Source organism: Varanus komodoensis, unplaced genomic scaffold (assembly GCF_004798865.1).
Source record: "Varanus komodoensis strain SLA01 unplaced genomic scaffold, ASM479886v1 scaffold2, whole genome shotgun sequence".
Lineage (NCBI taxonomy): Eukaryota > Metazoa > Chordata > Lepidosauria > Squamata > Varanidae > Varanus > Varanus komodoensis.
This window is the reverse complement of record NW_025335568.1, coordinates 58,759,905-58,775,641: the sequence shown is the minus strand read 5'-3', so window position 1 is coordinate 58,775,641 and position 15,737 is coordinate 58,759,905. Positions and strand designations below refer to the sequence as shown.

The 15,737-nt window shown below is 54.5% G+C and overlaps 2 protein-coding genes across 6 annotated transcripts in view; one reads left to right on the top strand and one right to left on the bottom strand.

Moving 5' to 3' along the window:
- Window positions 1-5,390, top strand: part of LOC123022490 (phosphofurin acidic cluster sorting protein 1-like) — a 155,703-nt gene extending 150,313 nt beyond the window's left edge. For all 3 annotated transcript variants that reach the window (XM_044428192.1, XM_044428193.1, XM_044428194.1), the window contains 4 exons: window positions 801-942; window positions 1,958-2,181; window positions 2,362-2,475; window positions 3,199-5,390. In XM_044428192.1, the coding sequence (XP_044284127.1) occupies window positions 801-942; window positions 1,958-2,181; window positions 2,362-2,475; window positions 3,199-3,314 (596 nt within the window). In that variant the 3' untranslated portion in view covers window positions 3,315-5,390. The remainder of the gene's footprint in view (window positions 1-800; window positions 943-1,957; window positions 2,182-2,361; window positions 2,476-3,198) is intronic.
- Window positions 5,391-7,855: 2,465 nt separating this feature from the next.
- The window catches only part of LOC123022489 (cullin-9-like), a 30,026-nt gene continuing 22,144 nt past the window's right edge, over window positions 7,856-15,737 (bottom strand). For all 3 annotated transcript variants that reach the window (XM_044428189.1, XM_044428188.1, XM_044428190.1), the window contains 12 exons: window positions 15,305-15,480; window positions 14,850-14,983; window positions 14,562-14,747; window positions 14,184-14,299; window positions 13,255-13,437; window positions 12,781-12,938; window positions 12,272-12,515; window positions 11,934-12,105; window positions 11,018-11,163; window positions 10,277-10,385; window positions 9,857-10,053; window positions 7,856-9,771 (listed from right to left, as the gene is read on the bottom strand). In XM_044428189.1, the coding sequence (XP_044284124.1) occupies window positions 9,487-9,771; window positions 9,857-10,053; window positions 10,277-10,385; window positions 11,018-11,163; window positions 11,934-12,105; window positions 12,272-12,515; window positions 12,781-12,938; window positions 13,255-13,437; window positions 14,184-14,299; window positions 14,562-14,747; window positions 14,850-14,983; window positions 15,305-15,480 (2,106 nt within the window). In that variant the 3' untranslated portion in view covers window positions 7,856-9,486. The remainder of the gene's footprint in view (window positions 9,772-9,856; window positions 10,054-10,276; window positions 10,386-11,017; window positions 11,164-11,933; window positions 12,106-12,271; window positions 12,516-12,780; window positions 12,939-13,254; window positions 13,438-14,183; window positions 14,300-14,561; window positions 14,748-14,849; window positions 14,984-15,304; window positions 15,481-15,737) is intronic.

Genomic DNA, 15,737 nt, shown 5'->3' with positions numbered 1-15,737 from the left:
GACTTTGATAGTGGCAAAATTGGGCCCTGGAGGCTTTTGCAGCATGGCAGTGTCCTCACCTGCCTGGTCATGTCTTCCAAGGACCTAGAGCCAAGACAGAGCCAACTTGGCTGTTCTAGTGGACCCGGGGCACACGGGGACACAGAGGGTTGGGGCCAGAACAGGCTAACCTGCATTCTTGCAACTGGGAGCTTCCCCAGGTGGATGCGCCTCCAAGGCGCTGCTTTGTGAGAGCAAACTGGGTAGAAGGTGCACATGATAAAATGCTGCAGTGTCCTCCACAGCTATTCAAACTCCGAAATAGTGAAAATGGGCTTGAAGCACGATCCTGGATTGTTTGCTGAACACATCTCTGGTGCTGGCACGATTCAAACATATGTGGACGGTGCAAGGGGCGCGTCTAATGGGACTCACTCCTTTGTCAGCCAGGGACTAATGGACAGAAGGGAATGGGAAGCACACCCCGGCCCGTCACGTGCTTGGGCTTCACTGGGGAGGGTTGCCAGCGTGCCTGCACACAGGCGGGGAGATGAACGTCCAGCAGCTGGCCCCAACACTCGGGGTGCTGCTCTGTTGGAGGAAAACTGGCCGGCGCTCTTGTTTGTTCTGGGCAGGCTTAAATTTTGGCGCTAATGTGTTCTAGGCAGGAGTGGATACCCTTCCTCAAAAGGCTCACTCCACAAACCATTCTGGTAAAAGCAAGGGTCAGGGAAGAGTTGGTGGTCAGGGTGGGCCCATGAGAGTGACGACTTGCTGGCAAAACCCCCCATTACAATCAGAACCTTTTCTTCTTTCCTTAGTCGATTCAGATGATGTGACCATCTGTACCACCTCCCTGCTGAGCTCGTCTTCACCGTCTGGTGGAGGGGTCCCCTACTCCAAGGAGGCAGTGGGCACCCCTCCCCCTTCTCCATCTGTAAGCAGCGGGCTTTCAGGAGCTGGGTAAGCACCTTTCAGTGGCTTGGGGCCACACAGCAGAATTCTGGTCCAGGGCACTGACGGCTGGCCTGTGCCAGTGCAACTGTGATTCACATCACTCTGGAAAGGGAACATTCCTGCCTCTTGAGTCCCCTGTTGGTGGGACAATTGTGTGGATATTTCCACCAGTTCATGAGCAGCACAGTCAGGAGATCTAGTCACTTCTGGGAAAACTTACCAGTCAGAAGCCATACTAGGGAAAGTCAAAAGCGGAAGGAAAACCCAATACAAGAAGGACTGATCCCATAAAGGAAGCCATGGACTTGGACTTGGGCTTGGAAGAGCTGAGCAGGGCTGTCATGCGAAGGACATTTCGGAGGGCTTCCATTCAGGGGGTCACCATATGTTGGAGGTGCCTCGATGGCACATAACCACAGCAAAGCAGTGCAGTTGTCCGCCAAGCTGCAGCACTCCATGTGTGGGGGAGCCAGAGCAACCTGCCAGGGGGTCCAGAATCCTTTGCTTGTGAAATGCAGCAGCAGTCTTTGTGTGTGTGTGTTGGTCACAGCTAGAAATGGCAGTCGGGAATGCCGTTTTTGTCCCCCACGCTGGGAGTAGGTGAAAAATTGCTTGCTTTGTGACCAAAATGTGATTGCAAACTGCTGCATCACACTCAGTAGTGCTAAAACAGACATGTCTATCTTGTTTTCAAACTGAAATTGCCATTTTCAGTCCTCCATAGCTGCTTCAGTGTTTTTTTGTCTTTGGGGAAAAAAATTGGGATGTTGCAAGGCCACATACTGTCTGTGGATGGCATGTTACATGCGGGAGTGGTACAGTCCTACATGAACATTTTACTGTAAACTGCCTAGGGAATCCATCTGGATTAGTAGGCAGCATACAAATTCAAAAATACATATATACATACATACATACATACAGTACATGAATACATACATAGCATTATGAGAGTCTGCTGCTTGCTTAGCTGAGCTCAGAGCCTTTTTTTGTTATAACTTACTTTTCTCATTTCCCCCAGCAACCTGAGTCCTGGTGTGGAGGTGATGGGCCTGCAGGTAGATTACTGGACAACTCAGGGGCCAGAGAAGAGAAAAGAGGCCGAGAAGAGGGAAACGGGCATCAAGAACACCCTGAAAAGCAATTTCCGCTCCTTGCAAGTCAGCCGCATCCCTGGCCCTGGGGAGCTGACCCCACCAAACACCATGGCCATGACGGTGGTCACCAAGGAGAAGAACAAGAAAGGTAATTGACAGAACACCAAGCCTCTTTTATCAACCACATACAAGCTTTGTGGTCAGATTCCTAACCTAGCTTCGCATGCACTGTTGAATGGACTAGAATGTTTTCCAGCACTGGCTCAGCTGCAGACAAGATTTCACTGCTGGGGCCTTTGTTGACTTCTCTCATTGTTGTCTTTGCCAGTCATGTTCCTGAGTAAGAAACCTAAAGATAAAGACCTGGAGCCCAAGAGCCAAGTGATTGAGGGCATCACCCGTCTGATCTGCACAGCCAAGCACCAAAATACTATGTTGCGTGGTGAGTGGGCCAGCTCATCCCCTTTGCAAGTGTGGGGCCGATTGTGGCTGAGTTGCTGCATGACTTTCCAAAGGAGTCTACCATGGCTCTGCAAAACAGCCTCGGTTTAGTTTGCATGCCAGCCAGCATCACCACACAAGAACCCTTTCCCATCTGAACTAGGCCATGTGGTGTCTACAGATATTTTTCTTGGTATGCCCCAAGGGGTCAGCAGCTGGTGCCATCTTATTTTCCCCTGAATGTCTCTGGGTATGCAGTGGGGTTAAGAGACATTCTTAGGAAATGACGAGGGGTGCGTGCGTGCATGAAGGAAGGAAGGAAGGAATGGATGACGGGGAAAGAGAGAGAGAATGTATATTTCTGTGGTGCTCCAGGGTAAAAAAGGAGAAAAGAGGAGGGGGAACACATCTGCCTGAGGAATGAGTGGAGAAAAAGCACTCACTTTCCTTGAAATTGGATTTCTGTTGGTGCAGAAATGGGGTTCATTGGGGCTGAGCACCCACTTCAGCCTTGTGCACAAATGTTTGGGCATGTTTTTTGTCCTTTCTGAGTGGCTAAAATTTCTTGTGGCAACAACCACAGAAGTTTCTCAGATTCTGTAGCGTGTACAGCATCATTCTTGTCTTTTGCCCTTCCATCAGAGATCCAGTTCAGCTGCGTGATGCAGCTGCATCTCCCTGCACCGCTCCCTGCCTGAGCATTGTTCTGTCATCTTTCTTGCAGTCTGCATTGATGGCGTGGAGTGGAATGATGTGAAGTTTTTCCAGCTGGCCGCCCAGTGGCCGACGCATGTCAAGCATTTCCCAGTTGGCATCTTTGGCTACACGAAGGGCGTGTGAGAAGAAGAGGTAGCCCAGAAGGACTGGGGCTGTGCCAGACAGAATAGAGGAAGGGGGATCCAGCTCCGTCATGTCTGAAGACCACCTGCCTGGGGCTGGAGCCCAAATCTGGCCAGGGCTGTGCATGCTCCGTCTGTTCCGTGCAAGGAGCATCTCAATTTGCTTTACGTCTCACCCATGAATTTTTTAGTTTAACGTGAACTTGGGTCCTAGGAGATGGAAGGGACACACACACGCGGCTTCTCAACCTGAACTCTTGGGCATGGAATGCCAGGCCAGTCTTCTCTGTTTGAGTGGGTCAGGAATGAAAGAGGCTGGGGGGATTCATACAGCCTCCAAAATGGCTTTCAACTTGCGGTGGCAGCTGGGACTCAGTTCCCTTCCATGCCTTGCCTGGCTGGCTTGGGCAAGAAAGGGGAAGGCAGGTTCTCTCTGACGTACAGCTGCTACCAGTTAACACTTCAGTAGGAAAAAATGTGTGTGAACACCCTCCTCCTAGGGTTGCTCAGCCGGGCTCACCCAGCAGCATTCTGGGCAAGCTGGACCTCTGCCCACAAGTGCCACTCTTGCCGACTCGCTCTCTCTCTCAGCATTCAGAGAGCTACTGGGATCTTGGTACCTGGTTTTTTTTAACATGAAGCAAGCTTGCCCACCCCCTCTCCTATCTGGCCCCTCCCCTCCCTGCTGGAGCAGGGCTGGCACTGCTTGGCTTTTCATGCCCTTGGAATAGGTGCTGACCAGAGTGTATGAAGCATGAGGTACTGAAATGGCAACCAAGACGGACGTGGTGTTGGCTTCTGCAGCAGCTGCTGCTTTTGCAGATGCTGCTTTATGCATTGCTCATTCTCCTGGTCTTCTCGAGGAAGTTACCGGCTGAGTTTGTTTCCCCTCTCAGCCTTCACCAGCTGTGGCCTCGAGCTAGGGAGGAGGCACACGGCTGCCCGGGTTCAAGGCAGAATTTGGTCCAGCACGTGCTACAAATCAGCAGAAGAGTCATTCTGTTACAGCAGAGGAAAGGGAAGGATCAAAGAATGGCCTTTTTCCCACACCGAAGCAAAGTGAGCCAGTTTTGAGAGAAACGTAGAGCAGCTCGAATGAATGGAATGGGAAGGGAAAGACCTTGCTGAGGTGCAGTGGAGGGGGCAGGCAGATGGCAAGCGCTTCATCACCACTTGGTCTATTCCAGCCTGCAAGGAGGGTTACAAGGAGAGCGGGGCAAAAAGGTACCTCGGGGCATGGAGCTATGCTCTGTTCCTGTAAGATGTACTTCAGCAGGGTGTCAGCACTCCTTAATTTGCTGGTGCCTCAGTGCCAGGGAGTTAGAAGTTCTGGAGAGACTTACTGTTCACGCAGGTAGTGGGGCAGGCCAGGGGCAGGCCAGGCTCTGCTGTCTCTGTCCTGGCGAGTGAAGACATGATGGGGCAGGTGCTTCCTTGCAACGGAACTAGCTTCTAACTCAATACACTCCATTTGTAGCTGGTTGGAGGGAGCTCTCTAAGGCAGCACTTTCTCCTGATAGTCTGAGTGATCCTTTGATCTACAAGTTGGGCTGAGCGCTGCCTTTCCACACTGCTTGATGGGGTGTGGGATGGGGCAGCCTAGTGAGGCAGAACGCATGCCTGGCAGGATGTCTGTGCAGGCAGGAAGAGGTTTCCTTAACTACTTCAGTTGAAGAAGAGCCACAAATAAGTTAGATGAGAGAGCCAGAAATTGCAAGGTGTCCTAAGAGAAGCCTTCTGGGGCAGCTACTGGTACCTCCTGGACAGGATTCACAAATGCCCCCTTCCTTTCTTTTAACCCCCAACCACCACACCAGCTCCATGGTGGGGCATCCCCTGCCTTCCTGGAGCTTGTGTCACTAGAACTGCCAAACCAACTTCCCCTGCCTTGCAAGTGTTTCCTACCGAACTCAAGAGACCTAAACTGTGGTATCGCGCCTGCCTGGCGGACGCAGCTGCTTGTGGTTAGGAGAGCAGGGATGGTGGGTTAACCCCATTTTTTACAAGATTCTATTTTTGTTAATGTAAGGTTGCTTTCTGGATTAATTTTAATAAATTAATGCTGGTACCATTGTGACTTGAGAGGGTTGGCTCGATTTTGTTGCGAGATGGTTTGAGGTTTCAGCCTGCTCTTCTTTGTCTAAAGAACTGTGAAACCCCTTCCACAAATGGGGTGAACATTCACCTTGGTCTTCCTCCAAACACCAGCCTTTCTCCCTGTCTTGTAGCAGAGTATTTCAGAAACTGAGGGGTTCCATGGAGAGGCTGGGGTTAAGGAAAAGTAAAAAACCAAGCTAAAACTGCAGCTAGCCAAAGCAAGGCTGTGTGTGTCCCGGATCTTGTTCCTCATCGCCCATCTGCTTCTGTCAACATTGGCATCATTGACATGTGAATGCAATTGCAGGAGAATATACACAAGCGCTCCTGCCCGAGGCTGGAAACTTGTTTCTCCATTCTTTACTCCTTGTTTGTCTTCTAAAGCTACCTGAGTGTTGACCAGATACACAGCTGGACAGACCAGAGAGAGAACACTTTGCAAGATGATTCTGTGTTCAGATCTACACAATTTATTCAGTTCTTGTAGTGTCACAGGTAGGCAATGAGACCGACCCATGGTAGCATAAACATCTCTTGCACAGGCTGTCAACAGAACCGTGCCTTGCCAGCGGTACGCTGAGCCTTTGAACTGACACACACACCCTGCCTCAGTTCCATTTGCAGTCCCTCCTGTTCTGCACTGAGCTTGGCACATTGTCGGACAGAAAAGTATCCCTGCCGTATCCCCAAACTGGAAGAAAAAGTGTGCAGAGGAAAAGGTTCTGTGGGTTGGATTCTGCCTCAGAAGCGACTGTGTGGGCTGCTACATACCCAGCCATTTTTAAGCAGCTGAAATGTACTTTTCAAAGCATTTCATTTCAAGGATTACATTCTAGTAATAATGTCTCTCCCTGTCCAAAGATTAGCGTTTTCTCTTTCTCTCAGTCCCCTGCTGAAGTGCTTGGCTACGGGAGTGTAAAAATTGGCGAAAGATATATGGAGGCGGCTTCCTGCTTGTGCAGACCGCAGCCATCCTCTGCTTATCCAAATCTGCTATTTGTGAATTTGGGGTAAGATAAGGATAAGGCCTACTACCATGTGATTCTGGAAGGCCATGAAGTTCCCCACGGATTTAGACTCTCCCTTTCCTCATGAGTTCCACACTTGCCAAGTAACTGAAGGACACTGCCGGCATGAGCTCTCCGATTGGGCAGTCCAAGCACAGTTGCTGCAGTGAGGAAGCCACCTGGTTAATGCTAATCTTGAACCACTCTGGCGGCAGTGGTTCAAGAAAGCCATGCTACGTATCCCAGCTAAATAGCTTTTATTTGGCCTTCAGCCTTCAGCAACTGATAGGCTAGCCGACTGGAGACATCTTTGGACGGAACGAAGAAAATGGGGAGATGGTCACTGCACTAGAGGAAGGTTTTATCAGGGGAGCAGCAGAAAGACTAATGAGGTAGAACAGCCCCTTGTCATGTTTTACTCTCTGGCACATCTCTCAAGGAGATTAAAACATGCCAACATCCAGGAGCTGGGGTTGTGCTCCTTGGGTGGCGTGCAGACAGCAAGGTCTCAGTGAGATCTGTACTGCCCGTGAGCAGCTCGCAAGCAAGCCCTGCTAGGAGAAAATACATGCTTTGTATTCCTTTCTAAACTTAAGAAAAACATATACTGCACAACGCTTGCTAATCTCACTCTGGTTCTAATCCCTGGCTACAGATTCAGCCTTTATTTGCAAAGGCCAGTCAGCAGCTGTAAAAGGAAAAGCACTAGTGTTCTCTCAGTCCCTGCTGGACGCCACCCTTCAGTCAAGAAGAGCTTGCATGATCACACCTGGAACTAGTTGCTAGATGAGGAAAAGGAAAGCACGCAAAGGATGCTTTCTCTTACTGACATGCCTGAAGAGAAATTGTAAAGACATTTGGCAGGGTTACAGAGAAGATGGGAATAGCAAAACTTTCACTTAAACAAGAGGTTATTCTTGCACTGCAGCAAGAGGAAACTGCGGAAAAAGGTGAGAGGTGCACTTCCCAAGGCTAGAGACATTCATGGCATGGCGAAAGGACACATCCCATGGCAGGAAGGGCACTTTCCATCCACCTGACAGTCCATGTTAAGAAGGTGAGATATGGCTGCAATTCAACTCTCTGAGCATAAGGCAGGAATGCATTATAGAGGGGATGTTCTTCATCATGGCCTCTCTGCGTCACACATTTCGGGTGCTGCGCCTGCACAGTGCCTGTTGCTGGGAAGATTTAATAGCTTTAATGGTTTTTGGTGGGAACTCCGCGCCCTCCCACCCCGTAGTATAAATGGGCAGAGTGCCCGCCATTTGCTCTGCCTCAAGCCTTCCGCTTTGGCTCTCGTTCTTCCATAAATCCATACTCTGTACAAAGTTTTTTCTCTCTTTACTTAACTTTACAACTTTAACTCCAATCCAAGTTACAACCCCATCTGAACCACCCCCGTTTTTTTTCTCATTGTTTCCCTCCCCTCCTCCCCACAAAAATAAATACCCCCCTTCTGTCGTCATCTTCCTAGTCCATTCTTCTCTGTTCACTGTTTCCTACCCTCCACTGTCGACCCGATCAGTAGTACCAACATGGAGCCTCCGTCATCCTTCACGCTCTCACCAAGCTTCCTTTTGAACCACTAGCCACAACTGATCTACGCCTTCTCCCTTGAAAAACAGGTTTTTTTAGTAGCTATTACCTCAGCCAGAAGAGGTAATGAATTGGGTGCTCTTCGTGTCGACCCTCCATACCTTAACTTTGAGAAAGAAAAAGTGGTTCTTCGCACCGATCCCACCTTTCTGCCCAAGGTTGCCACTCCTTTTCACATCAACCAAGATATTGTCCTATCAGCCAATTTTCCTACTCCGCTGACACTGATTGAATGCTCTTTGCATCCCTTAGACATTTGGTGATGCTTAGCCTTTTACCCATCCCGAACTGAGTCATTTAGGAAAACCAAATGGCTGTTTGTCAAATACTCAGAGCATGACAAGGGAGCACCAGTCAGCACTCAAAGACTCTCAAAATGGATCGTTGAGACAACTGAACTGGCTTATCGCCTTTCAAACCTGGACTTACCCAATGCTTTAAAGGGACACTCCACAAGGGCTATCGCTGCTGCTTCCGCTCTCTCTGCCAGCATCCCCTTGCAAGGTATCCACATGGTCCACTCTGTGTACCTTCACAAGACACTATCACCTGGACATCAAGGCCAGACAGGACTGTTCCTTTGGCTGTGCAGTTCTTTCTGCAGTTCTCCAGTGACGACACCATCCCGCCTCCGGGGGTGGTAAGCTTATTAATCACCCATAATGTGTGATGCACAGAGGCCACGATGAAGAAAGGCAGACTGCTTACCTTAAGTGTGGCCATCTGTGTATTCACACAAACTGCCCACTGGCCCCACTCGGTGTCGGTGACGGGGTCTACTATACTTGTCTTCACACACACACACACACTTCCGATTGATATTTATAAGGGCTCGTTCCTATCCTTAACTGTGAGTCGGATTTGATACCGACTTTTCTCCACTTGGGGACAAACGGACGGTCTTCAGCTGACTGGGGAAATGGTGGGCACTCCGTCCATATGTACTATGGTGGGGAGGGCGCAGAGTTCGTACCAAAACCCATTAATGCTATTAAATCTTCCCGGCAACAGGCGCTGCGCAGGTGCAACACCCATAATATGTAAATGCACAGACGGTCACTTGAGGAACGGCAGTCACAGGTAAGCAACCTGCCTTTTTCAGAGTTGCCTGGGTTCTAGAACTACAGGCTCCCTAGACATTCAAGGAAGGCAATGGCTGCTTTTTCTGCAATTTTGTGTTGCTCAGAAGCCACAATGTGCCTAAGAGGACTATGGCTGGTGACAGAAGCAGGAGCTGCTTGGTCTGCATGCAAGATCCGCCTTCTGGGAGTAGCTGCTTGTGACAAACAGCTAGTTTCTTTTCTCAGCAGAAGGCCCGGGGCAGTACTTGGCTTCTTGCCAAAATCATAATGTGCAAAGCAGGAGGAAGAGTAGGATGCCCACAGCCCACCATACACACAAGGGAACCGTGTCTTGAAAAGTGGTGGCAGCCCCGCTCAATTCCGCATCCACAAACAGCAGCAGCCAGTTCTACCTAAATGTCGAGAACGTATGTTTCTTCTCCCCACAGGGCATGCTGGGCGCCTTTTTGATCTGCATTGTCTGAAACACAACTCGAGGCTGGTTCTTTGGCTCGGCAGGGGCAGGGAGCTCCGTGGAGAGGTACTTCAGGAGCTCTGGGTGGTCATCCTGGCGCCGGATGGAACCCTGGTTGACCATGCGCAGGATGCAGGAGAGGACATCAGTGCTGCTGCAGAAGGGGCTCAAGTTCCTGAAGGCACAGCCATGCGCCTGTTTCTGGCAGGCCTGCATCACCTGGGAGAGGCACAGAGAGTGAATTAGTCCCTGCTCTGGCTACCAGCTGGAGGAAGCTGCAAGGCCCCATCCGCACACGCCTTACTCGGAACACCAAGCTGTCGATGTGTATCTCCTTCTCCTCTTTCAGGATCTGGATGAGCAGGCAGCAGATGATGTTCCTCTTCCTCTCCAGAGCGCTGGCCTCGTTCTCCTCCACATTCAGGTATGTCTGTTTGGGCAACAGCCACAGGTGCTGGCCCGACACCTGAGACAGCGTCACCTCGTTCAGCCTCAGGACACCTAGAACCAAAGCAGAGATGCCCGTTTACCTGCAGCAAAGGCATTTCAGGCTTCCTGAAGCCGCACAATGAGCCGCTCTTGGAGATGCCTGGCTTGGGACATCCCCTTCGGCTTCCCCATCCAGAGCTGGCACACCGCATGGTCCATGGATAAAGCAGAAAGTCAGGATCCAGCCCACCATGCCGGGTCAAGACCCCCTACCTGGCGGTTCCTCCACACTTACTCTGATTCTGGGTCAGGATCCCGTTCTCTTTCGTCAGGGGATTCAATGCGTGACTGAGGAGGACGGGGGAGAGGCCAGTCTCCTGCGACAGAACTTCCACAGAAACCTCCTACAGCCAACAGAGGAGCAGGAAAAGAAGCTGAGTACACTGAGAGAAGCAGAGCTAAAGAGGAGCGTGCAGCTCCACGCCATCACTGTGCATGGGGTGCTGCCTCAAGCTTCAGCCTTCGACCTGCAGGCCAGTCGGAGATCCTGGCGCTGCAGGCGATGGAGAGGCTGGCTATCTCCGAACAGGTGATCTCAGGCTCTCGGGCACTCAGTAAATCTTTGGGCAGTGGATGCCCGACTCTGCAAAACACCTGCCAACATGATCCAGAAGCCACCCACGGCCCAAATCTCAGGCGATTCCAGCACGATCCCTGGCTAAAGACAGGCCGGTGAGCAGAAATGCGTCTCACTCCTCGACCTCAGCCATGGCCCGAACTGTGTAACTTTACGCCAAAGAGCAAAGTGGGAGTATCTGAGTAATACAGATATTGCCCCCGTGGGAACGCATCCGGTGCACATTGCATGGGCTGTGCTCTCGTGCACAACCGACCCTTGGGATGTGCGCTCATCCGTTAATGTGCAGAAATTTCAACTTAATCGTGGGCAACTGCTTCAAGGGAAAGGATCCCATCCCCAGAGCCACAGAAAGCCAGGCTGGCAAAGAGAGAGCGAGAGCGAGGAGGCCGTCAGGACCTCAGCGTCGTTGAAGCACAGAAGAATGTACATCTGCAAAGTGGACACGTGCAGGACGCAGCCCTGGTGCTCCAGCTCAGCATGGCCCAGCCACGTCCACTGCAAACGTCGCGGCTTGGTGTGCTCTTGTCCGAAGCGGCTCTGACCTGCAAGGGATGGAGAGGAGGGTCTCAGGGACGCCCGTGCGCACGATGCCAGGAGAGGGCTGTGAGCGCCCGGCTGGGCACCGTGTGCGGCTCCTTTCCTCGCAAGGCAGCGATCGCGAGGGGCCAAAGGAGGGACGCCCATTTGCAGTCCCCGGGCGAGGCTGCCCTCTCTCTTCAAAAGCACAGGATATTGCAGCTCTCGCCCTGGATCTAGCCCAACAAGGCTTGTTATTTGCCTGGGGGGGTTCCTTAAATCCACTGCTGCCTCTCAGCTATTCAATCTGGCCCAAAGACGCAACGCTCTCCCAGAGCTTTTCTGTCACTTCTGTCGAAAGCCTGATGCCGCTCATCTGCAACGTGCGGACACTCCCCAGGCACAGTGTCTCTGGGCGTCTGCCCCTGCCCTGCCCTGCCCCAACTGAGCCCACGGGAAATCTGCAGGGACCGCCCTGCCCTGCCCTGCCCTGCCCCAGCTGAGCCCACGGGAAATCTGCAGGGACCGCCCTGCCCTGCCCTGCCCTGCCCCAGCTGAGCCCACGGGAAATTTGCAGGGACCGCCCTGCCCTGCCCTGCCCTGCCCCAATTGAGCCCACGGGAAACCTGCAGGGACCGCCCTGCCCTGCCCTGCCCCAGCTGAGCCCACGGGAAACCTGCAGGGACCGCCCTGCCCTGCCCTGCCCCAGCTGAGCCCACGGGAAACCTGCAGGGACCGCCCTGCCCTGCCCTGCCCTGCCGGGCCCAGGGAGGCCCAAGGACACCTCGACACTCACTCTGGGTGTAGAAATCTGCAAACTTGCTCAGGTGCTGGCTGAGGGATGGCGGGAAAAACCGGGCAGGCTCCTCCAGGTAGCAGAGCGGTGAGATGGTCCAGCAGCGTGGGGACAAAGCCAGCACCTTCACGTCAGCCTCCTCCTCCTGAGGGAACGGCTCCACCTCCATCGTCTGCGAGTGGGACCAGCATTAGGCTCCTGGCCTTGGAGGCCCCTGGCCAGACCAACCAGCAGGGAGCAGAAGGGGAAGGCAAAAATGCCTGGCAATGTGGAGCTCTTTGGCTTGTGGGGAACGATCCGGCCCTGGGAGACGCGATCCTCCTGCCCCCCGCACTCACCACTGCTTCCTCTTCCTCCTCCGCCTCCTCCTCCTGTTTTCCACGCTGATCGAGTTCCAGCAGATGCTTGTCGAGCTGCTGCAGCTGGAAGAGGTGGAACTGCTGCTGCTGCTGCTCCAGCTCGCTCAGGTTCTTCAGCATCTGCTGAGGGAACCGGTTGGGGAAGCAGAGCCCGATGTGCTCCACCACGGCCGTCTCCAGCCACGTCTTGCCCTGGGACAGCAGCCGGTCCCCCAGGTAGTACCTGGCGAGGCGAGGAGTGCAGGGAGAGGTGACGCAGCGGGAGCGCTCCAGCTCGCCTCGCTCCACACCCCACCACCGCTCCCCCCAGGGCCACGGCCACCCACCCTGCGCACAGAAGGCGCAGCAGCGCGCATCCCTGGGAACCGCCACCCATCCCGAAGTGCCAGCAGGACGCCTGCCGCCCCTGTTCAAGGGGCTCCCGCCGGAGGCTGCCTCTTGCCCCCAGCTAGAGGCCCACACCACCTCCCCCACCGCGAGGGCCTCACCGGTAGAAGTGCTCAAAGGTGTTGGCCAGCTCGAGGCCTGCCAGGAAGAGGATGGGCTCCAGGCTCTGCTGCAGGCGCTGCAGGCTCTCCACGTTGCCGGAATTCGCCCAGCTCTCTTGAATCCACCGGTCGATGTAACGGGCAAACTGCTCGCTCACCTGCAGGGCAGAGCAGCAAGCTCCAGATGAACCAGTCAGGAGGAGCTGCTCCCAGCAGAAGGACGGACGGTCTGCCACACAACCTCCAAGGGAGGCCCCTTTCCCTGGGGCAGAGCCCACACGCGAAGCCCAGACTGGGAGGCGGACTGAGCTGGCATCAAGACGAGGCTCTGCACCAGGAAATGGAGCTCCACTTGACGTCCTCCACCCCACAACTGGCAGGGACGGGGGGACCTGGGGCTGACAGGTTGCAGGTCAAGGAGCCCTTCCCTGCCGTGAGCTGGGGCAGCGCCCACCCGATCGCCCCCTTACTCACGTGCATGGCCGTCAGGAAGGAGAGCTGCAGCAGCCCCCCGGAGAAGCCATGGCACAGGGCCAGCATGAAGGACATCTGCTGCCCAAAGAGCTCCTCCATGGCCGTGCGCAGGCGCTGGTAGGTGCTGCAGTAGCGCTCCACGAAGTCGGGGGCCTGCCACGAGGACTCCAGGAACCGCTTCACCTGGGCGGGGCAGCAGGAGCAGCGTGAACGGACCAGAACCCACACCCGGCCAGCGCGCTCAGCGGGGCCGAGAAAATGGCAGTCTGCCAAGTAGCACCCACGGAGTGCCCTGGCATCTTATCTTGCTCCAACATGGACATGCGGGTGAGAAGAGACATTCCTCTCCAGCCTCTCCCTCGGGAGACTGCTCTGACAGGTGAAGTGGCCAGGCTCATGCTAAGAGGGTCTGATGCGCTCAGATTATCAGGACAGCCAGATAAGGTAGGCTCCCCAAGTCTAAAAACTATCTGTGTGTGTGTGTTGTTTTTAGAACTTGACGTTCTTCTTTCTCTTTTCTCTTTCAAGTCAAAGGATTATTAGCGATAAATCTTCTGAAAGCAAGCCCTTGAAAAGTAAGAAGCAATTTCTCTTTCATTTGCTTAAATGAAGACGAATCAAACAGGAGGCCTGCTAATGATGTTGGATTCATATTTGAAATTAAACTCAGTTATAATATCACCTATCAGCTATGCTTAAGTTAAAGCTATGAATACTTCAGCGATGGCAAGCTGACAACTTGAAGTTGCTGACATTCATTAAAAGGGGGAAAGAACACAATCCTCACTGTTTCAAGATGCCGTTTGCTTCCCTCTCCCTCCCTTCCCCGCGATGAGAGGGGCCCGCGCAGCGATGCTCCCCTGGCCAGCAGGGAGCAAGGGCACCCGCACGCCTGCTGCCAGCCGGGCGCCAGCCCCCGGCCACCCTACCTGCTGCTGGACCACGCCCTTCCAGCACTGCGTGATGCCCGTCGTGCTGCTGGGCTTCTTCGCCGCGGCCTTGGCAGTGCCCGAGCCCAGCTCCTTGTTCCTGCCGTTCTTCCCATCTGCAAAGCAGGCCACGCAGCATGAACGGGGGCACCAGGACCCCGCGCCTGCCCTCCCACCGCCGACCGGGCCCCCCCACAACAAGGCCTGCGTGCCACCACCCTGAGCCCTTCCCTAAGGAGCCGGGCCCCTCGCAGCCCCCGGGGGGACTGGTGCTCTGCCTTCTGCCCACAAGGGCTCCCCTGCACGGCTTCTCCGCCCGCCCTCGACTCAGGAAGGAGTGCCTGCCCCTCCCGCCCCATGAGCCGGGGGGGCACTCACTGGATTTGACAGGGGGCTTCAGGTCCTCAGGCTCGGGGCTGCTCGAGTCCACGTGGACCAGCAGGTGGCTCAGGCGCCGCACACGGGAGTTGAAGACGGCGGCCCGGCTCTTGGTGCGCCGGGCAACCTCCACGTTCTCCAAATACTGGCTCAGGAGCCACGACAGGGGGCTGATGCCGCTGGGATCTGGAAGGGCGGGAAGAGGCAGGAGTCAAGGCGGCGGCTGGGAAGCGGGAGGGATGGCCAAGCCTGCCCACCTCGGTCCCTGGGCAGGAAGGGGCCCTGTACCTGGGGAGGTGATGCTCTGCACCAGGGGCGTGATCAGCGCCTCCCAGCAGGTCTTGCCCAAAGCCTGGGCGGCCTCGTCGTCGGGAAGGAAGCGGTCGGCAAACACCTGCTCGTGGCGCAAGGCGCTGTTCAGCCTGCAGAGGCAGAGGAGTGGCGTTAACGACTGTTCTGAGCAAAACCTCAGTAGCCACAAAGGGTGTGGGCAGGGGGGCTTAGTAATGCACAGGGGGAGCATGTGCCGGGGCAGGGGCAGGGGCAGGGACAAGGTGAGGGATGCAGATGAAGCGGAGGGACAAGGCAAAGCCGACTCTCAGAGAAGGGGGCCTCGGGGGCACACCGGCCCCTCTCTGCTGCCGACTGGGGACCAAATCCTGCCCGGTCCTGCTCTGCCCCGGGATCCCTCCTCCAAACCCTCCCTGAGAGCAGCTCTGGGGAGAGGAGGGGGAAAGCCTGACCTGCTGAACAGCTGCAGCAGCTGCATTCGATCTTCAGAGATTTCCTGGCACCAGGTGTGCGCCTTGGTGGTGTAGAAGAGGTACGTGCGCCGGCACAGCTGCTCCTTGAAGACGGGCCAGAAGGTGGGCTTGGGCCCCAGCACCTCGAGGCCACGCACTCGCGTGTCAATGCCGCCCTGTGAATGACACCGGCCTCGCTCATGAGGCACTGCACTACCTGGGGGGGCAAAAAAAGTGGCCTGTGGCTGCAGGCAGCACCCCACCCCGCCAAGCTTTGTCCAGGGGATCCCAGACCCTGCCCCTGTATCTAGGTCGGCCAAATAAATGGGGCTTAAAAGGGGGCACTCCAGGAAGAGCCCCTCTGGTTCCCTGAAGCTTGCAAGGTAGGATGCGCTACTTGAAGATCCTGCCAGCTCCCCTGGACACTCTCAGA